The sequence below is a fragment of the Chrysemys picta genome, chromosome 1 (assembly GCF_011386835.1).
Source record: "Chrysemys picta bellii isolate R12L10 chromosome 1, ASM1138683v2, whole genome shotgun sequence".
NCBI classification, from domain to species: Eukaryota; Metazoa; Chordata; order Testudines; family Emydidae; genus Chrysemys; species Chrysemys picta.
In genome coordinates this window covers 8,721,886-8,740,112 of record NC_088791.1, presented here as the reverse complement: position 1 = coordinate 8,740,112, position 18,227 = coordinate 8,721,886, and the positions used below count along the sequence as shown (strand labels likewise).

At 45.5% G+C, this 18,227-nt stretch overlaps 1 protein-coding gene across 3 annotated transcripts in view; it reads left to right on the top strand.

Annotated features, from left to right (window-relative positions):
• EXOC4 (exocyst complex component 4) overlaps positions 1 to 18,227 on the top strand; it is a 611,937-nt gene that overhangs the window by 529,170 nt on the left and 64,540 nt on the right. For all 3 annotated transcript variants that reach the window (XR_010589375.1, XM_065552864.1, XM_065552860.1), the window contains one exon: positions 2,847 to 3,025. Coding sequence is in view for 2 of the 3 variants with exons in the window: in XM_065552864.1 (XP_065408936.1) it covers positions 2,847 to 3,025 (179 nt within the window). In the remaining variant the exon portion in view is untranslated. The remainder of the gene's footprint in view (positions 1 to 2,846; positions 3,026 to 18,227) is intronic.

The window sequence follows — 18,227 nt, the reverse complement described above, 5'->3', positions numbered from 1 at the left end:
AAGTTCTTCTTCATGCAGCGCACAGTCAACTTGTGGAACTCCTTACCTGAGGAGGTTGTGAAGGCTAGGACTATAACAGCATTTAAAAGAGAACTGGATAAATTCATGGAGGTTAAGTCCATTAATGGCTATTAGCCAGGATGGGTAAGGAATGGTGTCCCTAGCCTCTGTTTGTCAGAGGGTGGATGGAGGTGGATGGCAGGAGAGAGATCACTTGATCATTGCCTGTTGGTCCACTCCCTCTGGGGCACCTGGCATTGGCCACTGTCGGTAGACAGGATACTGGGCTAGATGGACCTTTGGTCTGACCCGGTACGGCCGTTCTTATGTTCTAAAATGCCAAATCCTGCCGCCCTAGGCGACCGCCTAGGGTCACCTAGTGGAAGCGTCGGCCCTGTTTATATGTCATTTAATAAAACAAAAATAAGTGCAGTGAAGTTCTTTTGGGGGAGGGATAGCTCAGTGGTTTGAGCATTGGCTTGCTAAACCCAGGGTTGTGAGTTCAATCCTTGAGGGGGCCACTTAGGGATCTCGGGCAAAATCAGTACTTGGTCCTGCTAGTGAAGGCAGGGGGCTGGACTCAATGACCTTTCGGGGTCCCTTCCAGTTCTATGAGATAGGTATATCTCCATATATTATTATTATTTATACTTAAACAAATCTAGTTGGAGGTACTGGCAGTGTGACTGCTTGCATCGTTTAAAAGACCACTGATGGAATTATTTTCCCGCAGCTATTCATCTATTATTCTCAGTGGCATGAGTTCTCATTGTAAGATCTAGTGGCTGAAAGTTGAAGTTGGCAACGTTCAAGCTGGATATAAGATTACATTTTTAACAGTGATGATAACTAATGATCGGAACAACTTACAAAGGGCTGTAGTAAATTCACCATCACCTGGAGGCTTTAACTCAAGGCTGGATGTCTCAATAAGATACAGTTTAGTTCATCCACAAGTTATTGAGTTTAGATGTAGAAAATAGTGGGTGAAAATCTCTGGTTTATGTTATCCAGGAGGTCAGACTAGATGATCATAATGGTCCCTTCTGGTCTGTGTGTCTCAACCTGTGTAAGTGCTTAGTGGTGGTTTTACATGCAGGTAAATTTGGCAAGATTATTTTGGAATCTAGCATTTAGCACTTTGCCAGGCTAGTCCTCTCAAGCCCTATGGAGAAGAGTATGACAGAGGGCTAAAACAGAATGCAGGAGATGATTGTGACACCAACCCGAAGGACAGTGAAACCTGAACAATGAAAGTAATAGGTGGCAGGTTTAAAACAAACATAAGAAATCACTTCTTCACACAATGCACAGTCAACCTGTGGAATTCATTGATAGGCTACAACCTGTGGATCTAAGGCAAAAAGCATAACTGGGTTCAAAAAAGAATTAGCTAAGTTCATGGAGGATAGATCCATCAATGGCTATTAGACAAGATGGTCGGGGATGCAGCCCTGTTCTCTGGGTGTCCCTAAAACGCCAACTGCCAGGAGTTGGGTCTGGATGACAGGGGATGGATTACTCAATAATTGCCTTGCTCTGTTCATTCCCTCTGAAGCGTCTGGCACTGGCCACAGTCTGAAGACAGGATACTGGGCTAGAGGGATCATTGGTCTGACCCAGTATGGCCGTTATGTTCCTATTGTCTATGTTCATATGACCCCTGGAAGAAGTTCTTTAGAGCTTATGTACAAATCAATGTGCTAGGTAAACACATTTGTCTTGATTGTCACTTTTCATCAAATATTACATCTGTGCTAGTAAAATAATGCAGAGCCTAATTTTCAAAGCTGTTTATTTGCCTCCTTGTTCTTTTGAGCCATCAAGCTCCATGGTATGTTTCATTTGACGTATGTATGAAAAATGATTCAGAAGCTGAAGGGACTGACTTACAAGGGAAGATTAAATGAACTAAATATGTGTAACTTGTCTAAATGCCAACCACAGGGAGACATGAAAACAGAGATACGTGCATCTGAAAGGTGTATTTGCTAAGGAGGGACTGGAGTTGTTTAGAGTGATGCTAGGAGAAGAAACTGTGAGTAATGGGATGAAGTAGAACGAGTGCAATTCAGGCAGAATATCAAAGAAAACTCCATGAGAATGAGATTAATTGGGCGGTGGAATTGTTTCTCCCAAAATGGATAGTGTCCACAAAGCTGGTAGAAGCTCTAGCACATGAGACATTTGAAACTAAAGTGGACACAGCTCTTAAGTACTGACTGTAAGGAACAATCCTACATTGGCAAAGAGTGGATGTTCTAAATCAGTGGTTCTCAACCTTTTGGGGCTCAGAACCCATTTGTACATGTTTATGGCCTGTCACGACCCAGTAAAAAGTCTGGGGGTAAAGGCCCTGCAGTGGTTTCGGTTGGGTCGTGGCCCCTGGGGAGGGAGTTTGGGTCCTCCCTGGCAGTCACCCCACAGTGGCAGCTCCTGAAGCTCCTGTGCTGTGGGGCTGGCTGGGCTTGGCTCTCTGTCCCAGGCGTTGAAACCTCCAGGACTGCAGCACCTTTCAGGTCTGGGCCCACCATCCTGACTGGTCCAAATTTGTATGAGTGGAGTTGTGACATGGCTCATGGGGTTGAAGTGCCGCTTACTCAGATTTGACCTACCCGTACTCCTGTCATCATGACAGCTGAGCCAAACCTGACTGGTGCTGGGACCCCAGAGGTTGCAGTTCCTGGAGTTCCTGTAACCCTTTGAAACATTCTGGTGACCCAATTTTGGGTCCTGAACCATGGGCTGAGAAACCCGGTTCTAAATGACCGAACCAGTCCTTGCCCATCTCCACTCTTGTTGACTCAGTGATATATTAACATGCCTGATTCGTGTTTGCATTTCAGGGCTGCCTTCGGCAAAGAGTCAGAAGTTCTCATTGGGAACCTGGGAGATAAACTAATCCCGCAGCAGGAGATCCTGCGTGATGTCAGTGACCTGAAGGCCTTGGCCAATATGCATGAAAGCCTGGAGTGGTTAGCTGGTCGCACAAAGGCAGCCTTCTCCAACCTTCCAACAGCCCAGAGTGAGTAGCTGTCATGGATCTCTTGATTGTATGGAAACATTGGTGTTGATGGTAAAACCTACCAGAAACTGTATCATGAGACTGGAGAGGAAAACTTCTTACAGGCTAGATCCAAGGGGTTTTAAAATACACATGCAGACTTAGGTTCTGCTGGGTTATAACTCACACAGGGTTTAGGTTGTTTTAAGGAGCAGCCCTGCAGCATAGATCATGTGGAGACACATCTTCAGGGTGATGGAACTGGAGGCAATTGCCTTAGGCAGGCACAGTTCCTCTGAAGGCTCAAGGAAAAGTACAAGGCAAAGCAGCTGCACCTTTTTATAGAGCACAGGACGTGCTTCCCTCTGCACGGTGCCAGCTCTCCGTGGGAGCAGTCCCACAACCCCACTCCTCACAATAGTGGGGCACCAGCACCACTGGGAGCACAAGCCACGGGCAGTCTTTGCATGCAGAACCAGCAGGTGAAGATGGCATCTTGCCCCCATCCTTCTCTTGTGCACGCACACAGGGCCGGACACAATCCTGTCCACAGGTTTTAAACACCATCTGCTAATGAGGTTACATAAGGTCAGACATTAGTACCGGGCCATCAAGACGCTTTTTATGTTTGAATAAAAGAAAGCCTCGCTAGATCATTAGATAGTTTAGAACAGTTTTATATGGATCCAACAGAGAAATAGGAAAACTTACTTATTTTCTATACGATGCATGACATACAATATAGCCGGAAGAGAATGCTGTCTTTTCACTTTCCCAAATGCCTTCATTACCTCTTGTTTCTTTTGGTTATTCCAAAGCATGAAAGATGGGGGAAAGATTAAAACAAATGTATTAAAAGAACATCTTTTTATGAAAGCTCCACATTGGAAAGCAGTTCAAACCATTTCAGCTTCCCCTGTTTATAGTACAGGAGGCAGGGCAACTGCTCTGTATTGAGCTGCGGCTGAAAAGCCTGCTTGGGAGGAAAAATGATTGAGAGATACTCTTTTAACTAGAGACATCCTGGTTTATATATGGAAAAGGCTTGTTACTGTGACATTGTTACACTGGCAGACGATAAATCTGCTGAGCTGGAGGTGGCCCCCCTCATACTGAGATGCATTGTGGTCCAACGGATAGCGTGGAGGACTGGGAATCAAGAGACCTAGCTTCTATTTCAGGCAGCATAACCTCTGTCAAATCATTCTACTTCCCTGCACCTCCGTTCTCTGGGGATGATGATAGTACCCGCATCTGGGAGGTACTTGGAGATCTATGAATGAAGAATGCTAGGCAAATTATTATGGTGGCTCTGATTATTAGCATTATTGTTATTGAGATTCTTGGCCAAAGCAATTATGCAGCGGAAATACAAATTGATCTCAGTAATGGTTTCCTTCTTTCTGAATGAATGAATCAGCTATACTAAAAATACAGCCACTATTTTAAAAATGCGGTAGGAATAATACCACACTTGCAACTTGGTCATATTTCTGTTGTTTGTACATCACTGAGTCCCCTGACACAACTGATGCCGACAGATCTGTGTCTGTAATGTTCACCGTTATGCAGAGGATGGCATCTTTGACCTAATGGTGTCCCCTATGCCATTTCATTGTAGCAATAACATGCTCCGCATGGTACATCTCAGGGTGATTATTACACTCTGGAAGTTTAAAGTCATTGAGCTATCAGCCTCATAGTATAACGCTCTCCCAAGCATGCTATAATTGCCTAGAAAAGTACTGACTCTCATGTCTTTTTCCTTACATGATTGAGGGACATTCAGCACATCAGTTAACTCAATTGGCACCCTTCCTAACCATCTCATTTTAAACAAGCCTTTGAATAGCAGAAAGACTTTACAGCATCAGCCCTTTGTACTGTGGTCGCTTATGGAAGGAGGGTTTATTTCTTAATAAATAACACAACAATGAATTAGCGAGTGCATATGTTTACCAGTATTAAAACTGCTCCCATGTGTGTCATAGAGTCTATGCTGCTAATGAAGATTCTCCTTTAACTCAAATGGCAGGGGTCTTTTGGAGAGGAGGGTATGAGTTCAATCCTTACTTTTGCTCTGACGTTCCAAATGGCTGTAGGATGTAGCACAGTGACCGCTACAAAGTGGCCACTTATTTGTTACAGGACTTTGCATTTCTTTAGTTCCCTCTCATCTCAAGATCCGAATGTGCTTTACAGTCATTATGCATCAACACCGTTGCAAAGAAGACAATGGCAGTATTAAATGCAGCTGCCTCTAGGGTGGAGCGAAGCAGCTGTTTAACTGTAACGCTACACCTCAGTTCAGGAAAGGAAGAGAAGGAAATTGTAAGTAGACAATGGAATTACACAAGTGGAATGTAACTAGGAATGAAACCTGAAACAAGTTGCCTAGTGTGGACACACTGCACTTTTGCAGTTCAGTCACACCGGTGCATGTAGCAGTGATGTAGTTGTCTGGGTTGAGATTTTCAAAACACTGAAGGGAGATGGATAACCAGATCTCATTCATTTTAATTTGGGTATCCAAATACTAAACCGTCATTGAAAAAATCTCTGCTTTAGTTTTAGGGAAAGTGCCAGGGGATCTTTAAACACCCTCAACAGTCAGGACGTAACTTCACATCTCATCTAAAAGACTTGGCTTAGGCCCTCCAAGCATTTGACACAGCCTGATTCTGCTTATCTAGTTGAGATCTGTTGGGATCTCTAAGGTGGTGTGATCAGCTAACATTTAAAGGGTCAGTGCCAAAATCCTTAGGCCTCAACTATGATTGACTTTAAGATTATTTTAATCTGTCCTCCAGGTGCTAAATACCTCGGTTAAAAAAACCCTGTCATGCTATTACAAAGAAAAATGTGTACGAGACTAATATTTTTGCATGTCCCACAAAAAATTAGAGCAAAAGTTGACTTCCAGCCATTATTCCCAGAACTGTATTAGTTCTTTGGGCCTGGTAAGGAGTTATACGCTGTCAGTCTAAGTTGTTAAAATGAAAACATCATAGTTACTTTCAGCACCAGTTGAAATGCAGATTTTTTTTTTAAATCAATGTTTCCCAAACATAAAAGGGTACAATCATGACATTCCCACTTCAGAGAGGATGCTTCACACATTGGTGAATAAACATAAAAGTACAAAATATAATATTTTACTTGGCAGTGTCTTCCTTACAGTAAAAATAAAATCTTGCTTTGTAGTAAATTTATATTAATGCACTAAACCATCTGTACACAAATGCAAGGAGTATATGAAACAAGAGAAAGCAGTGTTACTAAACGATGGAGTCTATTGACCTAGTGGTCAGAAGTGAAACCTGGTGGGATGAGACTCATAAATGGAATGTCAACATAGCCAAGTGCAATCTATACAGGAGAAATAAAAAGTGAAGAGAAGGGGCAGAGGTGATGGCATGTGTCAAAAGTATTTACAAATCTGCCAAGCTACAATGAAGAGTGTGGTGGTGAAATTCTTTTGGGGAAGGATACAAAGAATAAAGAGCAAAGGAGAAATGAGACGAGGCATCTGCCTACATTCCATCAGCACAGGAGAACAAACAAACAAAAGTAACTAAATAAATAAATCCTGGGCTGACTTTGAAAGTGCTTCAAACAACTGGATACTGAACTCCTAGGGGATTATAACTACCTAGATCTGGCTGTTTTAGTGATTCACACAACACCAGTGCCATAAAACTTACCTGTGCCACAATTTATTCTATTCTAGATAGATACTTATACATCACTCATCCCCATAGCACCTAAATACTGCTATCCACCATGCACAAAGGAGAATGGAGCAATAAATAAGCTAAATAAAGGTGTCTCCTGTCATAACTGAAACTCCACATTCAAGCTCTGGCAGATTGCCAGACAGAGTAGATGCTAAAGGCAGGGGACCTGAGCTCTGCAGTTGTTAGGAAAACTGACCCAAGCCCCTAGAGTCATTCTCAATTTCGGCATTTGTCACTTAGATTTTGAGATATTTGCAGATTTGAAACCAGCAGATTCTGTGCGAATGCAACTGACTGACTACTCCTTGATTCTTCGTAATAATCTGTGCGTAGAGACCTCTTCATCGTTTCTGTGCCAAGTTTCTAGAATGCTGGTTACCCCTCTGTCTTAGCAGGCTGACTTTGAGCTATAGAGCAGAATGATAGTCATTGTCATCTTCTGTTTCTGACAGCTCCATCTTCAGCCTTATTTTGTACTTTGGAATAGGTGCTCTATTAAAGAGCCTCTGTCACTTGAGCTACAGCAGTAATTCGACTAGGCGGTAGCAGTTGTAGGCTCTTATCCTCTCTGGACTAGCCACCAGATTGGGGCCAAACATGCTTGGCCTGAGTGATACCTGTAAAAAGCGTGATGAAAAAATAGAAGCATTGCTGAGGTGTGACATGGGACGGGGAAATAGGGACTCTGGGCTTTTCTTCTGACTCTCCAGCTTTGGAGCAGGAAATCCCCACTCGGGGAGGGACTTTCCAAAAGGGCCAAAGTGACTTAGGAGCACAAATCCTGTTGAAAATCAATGGGACATGTTCTCCTCGGTCACACGGGTGCTTTTGAAAATCCCACCCTGGCGAGCATTTTCCTCCTCTGTATAGCGGGGTCACCCGCATGTAGCCCCCTCTTAGCACTGCTGTGAGGATTAATTGTTTAATGTTCGTAGGTTTCCTATGTGGAGAATGCAGCTGTTGCAGTGGGTCACCCTACGCAGGACCCAAAAGGTCAGAGGAGCCTGTTTATGCTCCTGTCTGCGACACGGATACCGATAGCGTCTGCTGCCCCTCCCAAGTCCTTTTTGGCTGACCTAGGCGGCTATAGGCTGCTCAATCCCAGCTGGTTCCTCTTCCTCTCTTAAGGATAGAAAATCCTCCATTCACAGGTTTGTGCAGGAACAGGGCACAGCAGCCCTGGGGCTCATTTCTGCTTTGTCACGTGTTCCTCCCAGCTCATGCTGCAGGGTTTCAGCCAGCCACTTGCAGCAGTAGGATGGGATCCCTCCGCCCTCTCCCATGTATTCTGGGGGTTTGTTTTTTTAATCTCCTTCATCTGAAGCATCAGCGATGGCCATGGGATATTGCACAGGGAGGGCCAGGGCTCGGAGGAGGCAGCAAGTATTCTCTCTCTCAGATGCTTGGCTGGCTAGCTCTTGCTCGCATGCTCAGGGTCTAACCATATGCGAGGTTGAGAAGGAATTTCCCCCCAAATCAGATTAGCAGTGATCTTGGGGCAGGGTTCGCCTTCCTCTCCAGCATGTGGGTGCGGGTCACTTGCCAGGATTATCTGGGTATATCTCACTTAAACATTTGCCTGCCATTGCCAGGGCTTCAGGCATTGGTGCATCTCAGTCCCTCCTATTTCCTGCCTGTGTCACATAATAGTCTAGTCTCCTGGGGGCTGTAATTCTATGGTCTAATTTCGGTTGTTGGGTTTAGTGTGCGGGTGCTGAGTGGTGGCAACCTCTGATGTACAGAGGTCAGATTAGTGATCTGGTGGGCCCTTCTGGCCTTCAGCTTTCGGACTTTCTGCAGCCAACAGTTGTAAACCCCCTGAATCAACACACATCCCATTGCATTTAAAATTCAGCCTGGTTACTCAAGAAAAAGAGAAGAGAAACCACTGAGAGTCAATAAAAGCACTTTTCCAGGTTCTCCTTTTGAGGCAAAAATGGGAACGTGGGTTTCTGAGAGTCTGGAAACTTCAGCTATCAAGCTCAGTGACTGGTATTATTTATACAGCACCAAGAGTGGGCTGCATACTTTACAGAACAAATGAGAGCCAGGCCCTTTCCCCACAAACTTACAATCTCCTTTCGGACATGGTCCAACAACTGAGAGCAGCAGACAACAAGGGAGGGGAGAAGAGTACAGGACAAAGGGCCACAATAATAAGATGAGACTCTGTGTATCTTGATGATATCACTGTTTAATTTTGGTACTTGTTTTCTTACCTACTATTATCAGTGTCTCCCTTCATAGCTGTTTCTTGGAGCATGTCGTCCCAACACTCTGTGTCCACCCATGTCCGTTGGGTATGTGCGTGTGCATGATGAAGCCTAGCTTTTTGTTCTTTTCCACAGGCCCTGACCTGTGCCGATGCTTTTGGTGACGTTTTGGACCTATTTGAGTCAATGGCGAAACTCCCACTGAATTCAGTGGGGCCAGGATTTCACCCTTGGTTGTGTTATCAGAAGTACATTTATTGGAATATGTCCAGAACTTGTGTCTTTTAGCCCCCTTCCTCAAACTCCCCCCCCCAACACACATGTCCCTCCTTAGAGTGCCTTCCCTTATAGACAGCCCGTAGCTTTTTTGTGTAATGAAATAGCAGATGTTACATGAATATGAATATATAGAAAATGGGTAATATTTTCAGGCATACCCACCCAACTGTAAATGTAAGAAAATGTGGCAGGGAACCGGGGAGGTGGAGGAGGTTAAGGAAGTCTTTTATGAATTCCACTAAAGAAAGAACTATATGTAGGTGACTTTTTGGTTGGACTGTCAAAAGGCCCCTTACTACAGATAAAAATTCAATAACCTTTCCCTGAGAATGTGCCACAATTATCACTCATTTAAAAACAGTCCTCCTAATAGAGTGTTTTATCAAGCCGGGCAGTCTCTGCATTGTTCATTATTTAGTGTTTGCTAAGCTGATGGCACTTCCATTGCTCTCCCCTTATCTGCACTTCTTCAGAATTGGATTTTATATTTTTCAAACCAGTCAGATATGACAAAGCCATTTTCTTTTTCTCTTGTCTTTTAAGGGAATACAAACTTCCTTTTAACAATAACCATTTAAGGATTAAAGTTGCTGGAAGTGACTGAATTAGCCAGGGTAGTCAAGCAAATTTTAAATGGATTATATGTTAAATGGAAGTGGGACTTTCCTCTCCCCCCCACTCCTATTTCTCCGTCTCATTGTATGTAGATATAACAAATACGATCCTCCATTCCCTCTTTAGAACACTATCCTTCGGAAGCCCTCTGAATATTACGCAAAAATGAATTACAATGCACAGTGATGAAGTTGGAAGACAAGATGCTGTTGTCTTACCTAGATGCATTCTAAGACGGGTTGTGTACTGTGTGCACGTGTGAAGATGGAAGATAATGACATTAGCCTAACACCTTGGAGACACCAATTTACATTCAACTGGTTGTTTTGCATATAGTGACTTTGGACTCTTACAGTCAGCAGTTACTTATGTTGAGTTTAAAGACACTCTGGGGACTGAGATAACATAAAGACAGAATTGCCTTTCTTCCCTAGAGAGATTACTTCAGGTACGGTTAAGTTTGTACATTTGTACAATGTACCTGTGTGTATGTAAAGATATATATAATCCTGTGTAAACCCAAGGATATACTCGGTCCATTATCATCTATCATTCTATGTGTGGTTTCTATTTCTTGTCTCTATAGAGGAAGATTTTTGAGGCTGTATTAGAGTAATACCTTGACTACTCCTCAGCTGGAAAATCAGCATCCTAGTGATATTCTCAGGAAAGGCCATACATTGAGATCTCAGTCACATTTCCCCATCCATAGATCAGACAGCTGAAGAGACTGAAGATCCGTAAAATATATCTGTTTGTTTGACTCGGAATAGTTTTGACCTAGTGAACCAGGAGTAGGAATTATGTTTCCACAGATAGGATATGAACACGCAAGGGATGGGTTTTTTGAGACTTGGCTCATATATTGGGATGCTGCCCATCCATCACTGTTGCATTCTGCTTCCTAGTGAGTACCGAAGGGGGAAACAGCAGAACATTTAGAAGAAAACCTTCAGAAGGAACTTTAAAGAAACCCCCCACAGTCTCTCTGGAATGATGAAACAGTGACAGCTCCCAGGATCCTACACACGGTCATCAGATGCCCAAAGAGCAGATTAACCCATAAATGTTCACGTTGCACTAGCTGCTGCGGAAAAGAGAAAAAGCAGCATAAAAACTCACTGTAGAGTTATGTTAACAAAGCATTTTCTAAACAAAGAATTGCTTCCAGTACTTGAATAACTCCCTGTAAGGGAGATTCCCTTTGGAAACGAATACTCCAGGTTCCCCCATGTTCCTTCAATGCAGAGGTTATGTGGGTCAGAGAGAGGAAGTAACAGTTTGGAAAAACATTGAAAACAAGGCAGAAATGCAAAACAGTCTAACAATATCCCAGTGTAGCCAGTGCTCATGATTTGATCATGCATCTTGCAATATTTGGTGCTCTTCTTGAAGCCTTGGCCCCTGGTGTCACATGATGAGATGAGAATCTTTGCTTTCATTTTTATAAACAGTCTAGTCGTTGTGCATCTGGAGAAAAGCTTGAAAACATGAGCCCTAAAGTCTAAAGCACCAGAAAACAAATGAAAACCCCCCACAGTTGTTGGTTTTATTTTAAATCTCATGATCTTGAAGCCAGTCTCATTTGTGAGGGCTCGTTCTTTTTGAATGTTTGGAGTTGACAGTGCTGAGATGCGAGAGAAAGTGAAATGTGACTACAGTTAAACAGGGCAAGAAACCTCATAAAAATGCATTTGAAAATACTTTACGGAGTTCAATAACACAAATGCAGAGAGAAATAATCAGAAAAAGAGCGACACTAGAAGAGAGCCCAGAGACTGGATAATGCTTTCGACAGAGGCTTGAAATGGGATGGAGATTCAGTCAGGAGGAGAGAGAGAGGAAAGCAACGGTAGCAAGAGCGCGCAGAGGGGCAGAGAGGAGGCCAGTATTAGCAGAAGAGTACAGAAGAAAGAGACACGGTCAAGGTAGCCTGGAGCAAGCCCATGGAGTTTTTTGAAAACAAGGATGCATATTCTGAACCGGCTCCTCGGACGAAGTGAAGCGCTAGTGTAGCTCTTGAGAGATTCTGAAGATGGGGGTTGGGCTTTTTTGTATGTGTAATAAGGAAGGGAGCAGCTGTGTGCACATGGTGGAGCCTGCGGAGTTGGGACTCAGTGAACATAGAGAAGGGGGCGGGGATCTCATTTCCTTGTGGGTGGGGTTAACCATGCTGCCTTTGCGTGGGGAAAAAGGGAAGCACCTGCTGCTGTATTGGAGATTTAGGCTATGTCTACACTAGGAGCTAGTGGTGTGATGCCCAGCTTATGTATACAGACTGGTGCTAGCTCTCATCTGAGCTAGCCCACTAAAAATAGTACTATATCCGCGGTAGCATGGGCAGTCGTGAGTGGCAGATTTTATGAGCTAGCATGAGTATGTCTGATCAAGCTGGGAATCACCCCCCTACCTTGTGGGGCAGACGTAGCCTTAGAAATGGCAGTAGTTTGATCGGTGGGAGCCAGGGGCGGCTCCAGGCACCAGCGCAGCAAGCGCGTGCCCGGGGTAGCAAGCCGCGGGGGGCGGCCTGCCGGTTGCTGTGAGGGCGGCAGACAGGCGGATTTCGGCGGCATGCCTGCGGGAGGTCTGCCGGTCCCACAGCTTCGGCGGCAATTCGGCGGCGGGGACGCCGATGGCGCAGCACCGGCGGACCTCCCGCAGGCATGCCACCGAATCTGCGTGGTCAGCGGACTGCCCACAGGCGCGCCGCCGAAAGCCGCCTGCCTGCTGTGCTTGGGGCGGCAAAATACATAGAGACACCCTTGGTGGGAGCTGTGGGGAGAGGAGTTGGGAGGGAAGGGGCAGTGGACTTGTTGGGGCAGATACTGTCCAGCAGTGCTCCAAGCTCCTTTGGCAGCTGCAAACCTGCTAAGGAGTGCAGAAGCGGAGATCCTCTCTTGTTCTGGCCAGTCCAAGGAGCTTGGGAGAGCCCAGGAGCTGGGGCGGGCGGGTGTTGGGAAGGAGCAGGTTTCCAGGGGAGGCTGGCAGAGAGAGAGATTTGATAACCAGGGAGCCAGACCTCCAAATGGAAATTCCTAAAGTTTTCCCCACAGCCTGGTTTTATTTAGCTTCACAGCTGGTCCAGTGTCTGGAGTGGAACGCGCCAAAAGTCTGGCTCAAAACAGCTTTGAGCTCTGGAAAAGTTCGGATTCAAATCTCGAATCAAACTTTCCAGCTCAGGCCTACCTAGCTGCATGGGCAGCCTGGTATTGCTGTAGACTGCCGCCGAGGCCATGGTACACTGCCTGGAGGCTTTGCCCCACCCAGAGGCTGCACCTCTCCCTGCCCAGAGGCTGCTCTAGCTACACCACTAACCACAAAAACATTTCCAAACTCCCAGCTGCCAACTCGAAGGAGGAGGGATAGCTCAGTGGTTTGAGCATTGACCCGCTAAACCCAGGGTTGTGAGTTCAATCCTTGAGGGGGCCACTTAGGGATCTGGGGCAAAAATCAATACTTGTTCCTGCTAGCGAAGGCAGGGGGCTGGACTCGATGACCTTTCGAGGTCCCTTCCAGTTCTATGAAATAGGTATGTCTCCATATATGATTATTATAACAGCAAACCTATTTCAGAAAGCACACTCCCTCGTCTGCACGTTTGCCATTTCAGAGACGTGGCTTGTAATTGCTTATTGGAATAAGTGAACCTTACAGTACAGTGTTTTGTATTAGACGTGAAGTTAATTACTGTGTTGCGCCAAGCCAACCACACGTGAGATTTTAATGGAAGGTATAGCATCATGCTGTGGAAACATCCCCTCCCTCCCTTCCCCCGCTGCACACAGAAGGAGCTTTGCATTTGCTGCAGTATCAGCTTCTCTCCAAGAAGGGTATCGCCTTGCAGCTTTGTCTCACTCTTGGAAAAGAGGAGCTTCCTTAGCTCTAGTCAGCTGGAAATGGAGGAGCGTCTCCACCAAAAGATGCTGAATCCTTCCACTGACCATCTTTCTGCCAATGCACATGTAATTAGGGCTTGATTATGATAATTGCCTGCAGGTGAGCACAGCCTCTTCTGCCTCTTATTTCCCTTTTTGTTCCTGATTCCTGTCTCACCCATCTGGACAGCCTGAGTTATTCCTCGTGTCATGGAAACAGCGCACCACCCTGGCTTCTGTCTACACGGCCTCATAGTTCATTCCTCTCACCCATTTTACTTTGGAATCCAGCACTATAATATTCACCACTGTCGTGTTTTGCCCTTTTTATCAGTTGTATCCAAGTCGTTTAGTCAACGTTTTTGGAGTTTGTTTTCTGGTGATTTAAAGCAGGGAGTTGATTTATTTTTGTAGGTCCAAATTATGTCGGACTTCAACTGGGATGTGAATCAGGGCAGAACTTGACCCTTAGAAAAATGTAACAGCCACTCAGCCCATCCCTTGGAAACCTCTGTGTGAGGAGTTGGTGGTTCCCAGGACAGTTTGCAGCGAACAGGAATCCACATAAGTTGACCATGTGATTAGGTTTGCCAGCAAGGGTGTCAGCATCTTTACAGAGCAACCCAGGAGCGATTAGGCCATTTAGATGAACCTGTCCCTTTCCCCTATGTGAGGGCTCTCCAGATCAGGTGATCTTCCTCCTACCACAGGTGATCGCTCCAGGCATAGTGATAGGCGCGGTATGAGGAAGATGCTGTCTCTACTGGTTATGTACATATGTGCAGGCTTCAGACTTAACATCTTTTATGAGCACTAAATTTACTCCAAAGTAGAAATAAAATGTTAATGTAACGGAGGTTTCCCAGATACAATGCCCTAGGTGTTGTTGGGGTTACTAGGCCTGCCTGAGCCAGAGTTCTTCCATGTTTAAACTCTGTCCCTCCATGTTTAACTCTAATCGACCTTAACAACCAAGGACAGGAATTGGAATGTGTAAATAGTCAGTTAGCAATTACGACCTTGTTCATACCAGGTACCAAACAATAATGATGAGGTTTGCATGTTTCTAGCTGGGGAAGGGGTAATAAACTAAGGGTAAACAGGACCAAATAACTGTTTAGGGAGAAGTTACTAACAAGCTAGATTTATAGCCCTAGATTGATTTAATTGCTTAAATGTATAAACATGCCTTCGGTAGAGAGTGGAGGGGGAGTGGGGGGGTGGGAGAGAGGGGGGGCTTAGTTGTAAAATGTATAAAGAAGAGAGAAACTGTTTTTGCTGGTGTGCTTGATTTGAGACTTGCCTGTCTCCTTGCACCACTTTGAGATCTCAAATAAACTTTGATTGTTTCTCCACCCCGGTATGTTTATTGGCGCGAAGCACTCCGGGCAACGAACCCCACTGTTGCTGTCCTCAGGCCCCTGTGCCGGCAACAGTGTTGCAGGGGGTCTGTCAATGGGACACAGTCTTATTAATACTACTTAGCGGTTTCCAGCTGTAGCTCTCAAAGCACTAGGCAAAGCTTGCGGAGTAAGGCTGCTACAGTGTCTAGACTAAGCTGAACCACTTACAGCGCTGGGCGTTAGCCTTCTTTTCGCCATTTGCTATATACCTACTCTTGCCTAAGCAGAGAGCTTTGCCTGTTGAAGGAAAGCAGCCTTCATCACTGACAAAGGGATGTCCTTTAAAAATGACACTATAAAGCTCCTTTATACCACTCTTTGGTGTGAATGGGCACCTGATTTACACCCACTTTAGCACACCTTGATGCTGGCAGAGCGGTGTAAAGGAACCTTAGTATAAATGAAAATCAGACCCGCTGTGGTGTTGGAATTGATGCCTTTCTCCCCTCAGCCTGTGCTGCTAGGGTGAGACGGGTCTTTATGTTTATCCCAAACGTTTCAAATTAACTGAATTAAGCTCTTGAATGTGGGTATATTTCCCTCAAGTTGGAGCTTATTTTGTCCATTGCTCCATCTGACTGGATCGATTGTTCACTGAGACTTTTTTTTCCTAGAGACCTTTTATTAATAGATAACTTTATTTAAAAGCCAGAATAATTAAAGACTACAAAATGTCTGTCTGACCTCCAACAGCAACAGGAGGACTTAACGAATGTGTCTGCTTCATTAGTGCAATAAGTGTGGATTTTTTTAAACAGAAAATGCCGTAAATCTCCTCTTAATGCGAAACATCTACCATTAGCTTAAAGTGCTACATTTTGAGTGCTTGTATTCTCTGATGAATTCCTGTTGCTTAGACATAACTTAGCCTAAATGAGAGTTTTTCTCTTTAGCAACATAAGCAGTCTCGTTGTCTTCCAGTATCCATTCCACTCCTCAGCTCAAGTATCCTCCGGATACTTAAAAGTTAATGGTACACTTAGTATATACACTAAAAGCTGGGTCAGAACCCCTCCTTCTCAACTTTTTATCCATTCTGGGCTTTCACAAGGCTGTCCTCTGTTTCTTCTCTTCATATATTTTATGACCTCCAGGGTTTTGGCCGCCCCAAGCAGCCAAAAAAAATAAAAAAGCTGCGATCGCTATCTGCAGCGGCAATTCGGCGGGAGGTCCTTCGCTCCGGGCGGGAGTGAGGGGCCGTCCGCCGAGTTGCCGCCGAATAGCTGGACGTGCCGCCCCTCTCCGGAGCGGCCGCCCCAAGCACCTGCTTGCCAGGCTGGTGCCTGGAGCCGGCCCTGTGACCTCACATACTCCTCCTCTTCCACTGCCCATAGGTAGGGCCCTACCAAATTCACGGCTTTTTCTCTACTTTTACCCTATACTATACAGATTTCATGGGGGAGACTAGCATTGCTCAAACTGGGGGTCCTGACCCAAAAGGAGGTTGCGGGGGGTGGGGGGTTGCAAGGTTATTGTAGGAGGGATTGTGGTATTGCCACCCTTATTTCTGCGCTGCCTTCAGAGCTGGGTGACTGAAGGCAGCGCCACCAGCAACAGCACAGAAGTAAGGGTAGCTATATCATACCATGCCACCCTTACTTCTGCGCTGATGCCTTCGGAGCTGAGTGGCCAGAGAGTAGAAGCTGCTGGCAAAGGGCCCAGCTCTGAAGGCAGCAGCACAGAAGTAAGGATAGTAATACCATACCATGCCATTTTTACTTCTGCGCTGCTGCCGACAGAGGCACTGCCTTCAGAGCTGGGCTCCGAGCCAGCCGCCGCCGCTCTCCTGCCGCCCAGCTCCGAAGGCAGCGCCGTCAGCAGCAGCACAAAAGTAAGGGTGGCAATACCGCAATCCCCCCTACAATAACCTTGCAACACCCCCCACCACCACCACCCTGCCACAGCTCCCTCTTTTGGCCAGGCCCCTACAGTTACAACACTGACATTTCAAATTTAAATAGCTGAAATCATGAAATTTATGATTTTTTTAAATCCTATGACAGTGAAATTGACCAAAACGGACCATGAATTTGGTAGGGCCCTACCCATAGGGGGTCCCAGTGTCCTCACTTTGGCTCCCTTCTTGCTGAGCCAGACTTTCTTTGATTGATCACATTCTCTCACAGATTTTCAGCCACCTCATCTGCACCGACGACTCAGGAATCTACTTGTCTCCCTCCAGACAATCCTACATCTCATCCTGTCGATCTGACTTTCCTTCTTGGTTATTACACAAATAAGTTAAACTCCTCATGTCCGAACACCCTCTGAAAGCCTCTCCGTGCCCTTTTCCCTCCATCACTGTTGATACCACTACCCTCCACCTATCACTCAGGTCAGTTGCTTTAAACGGGGCGTGATATAGGTGTCATGGGGAAGTGTGTTCCATCACATAAGTTTCCCCCAAAGCAAAAGCATGATTGCCAGGAGCCCTAAGACACAAGGATTCATAGATTTTTAAGGCCAGAAGGGACCATTATGATCATCTAGACTGACCTCCTGCATAACCCAGGCCGAAAACTCAAAATTCCCTGCAGAATTCAGACATCTCAGAAAGCTGCCGGGCAGGATTTGGACTCTCAGAGCATGAGAGGTGCTCAGGTTCAGTGGCCACAACATGGCTACCTTGAGCCACTCACATAGTCAATGGTAGGAGCCCTAAAAGGAGGAGGATGTCAGAGTGCAGACTCCTGTCAGGCCATATCTCAAGGAGAAGGGCTCAAATATTGGGTCCTGGTTACAGACAGTATTGCCTATAACATTAAACAGCACAAGAGGCTTCATCAAAGTGCTGTGGTCTCAGAACCATAACTGTAACACAGCCCTGAGCGGGGCTCTGGGTGCATTCTGTCTCACTGGGCTTTGGACCAAACTGAGGGATTTAAAGGCTCAACCTGCAATTTTTTTCTACCTGCCGGCACTACAAAATTGCCTGGGGATCTGAAAACCAAGCTATGGATGTGAGCCTCCAACAGCAGATCTGAGCTGACCGTTGGGTTGATGGGCTAGAATCCAGCTGGTTCTCCCATAGCTGAGTTAGCTCTGCAGGACTAAAAGCAGTGAACACTTGTCTGTGACGGTAAAGTCAGCAGGCAATATTT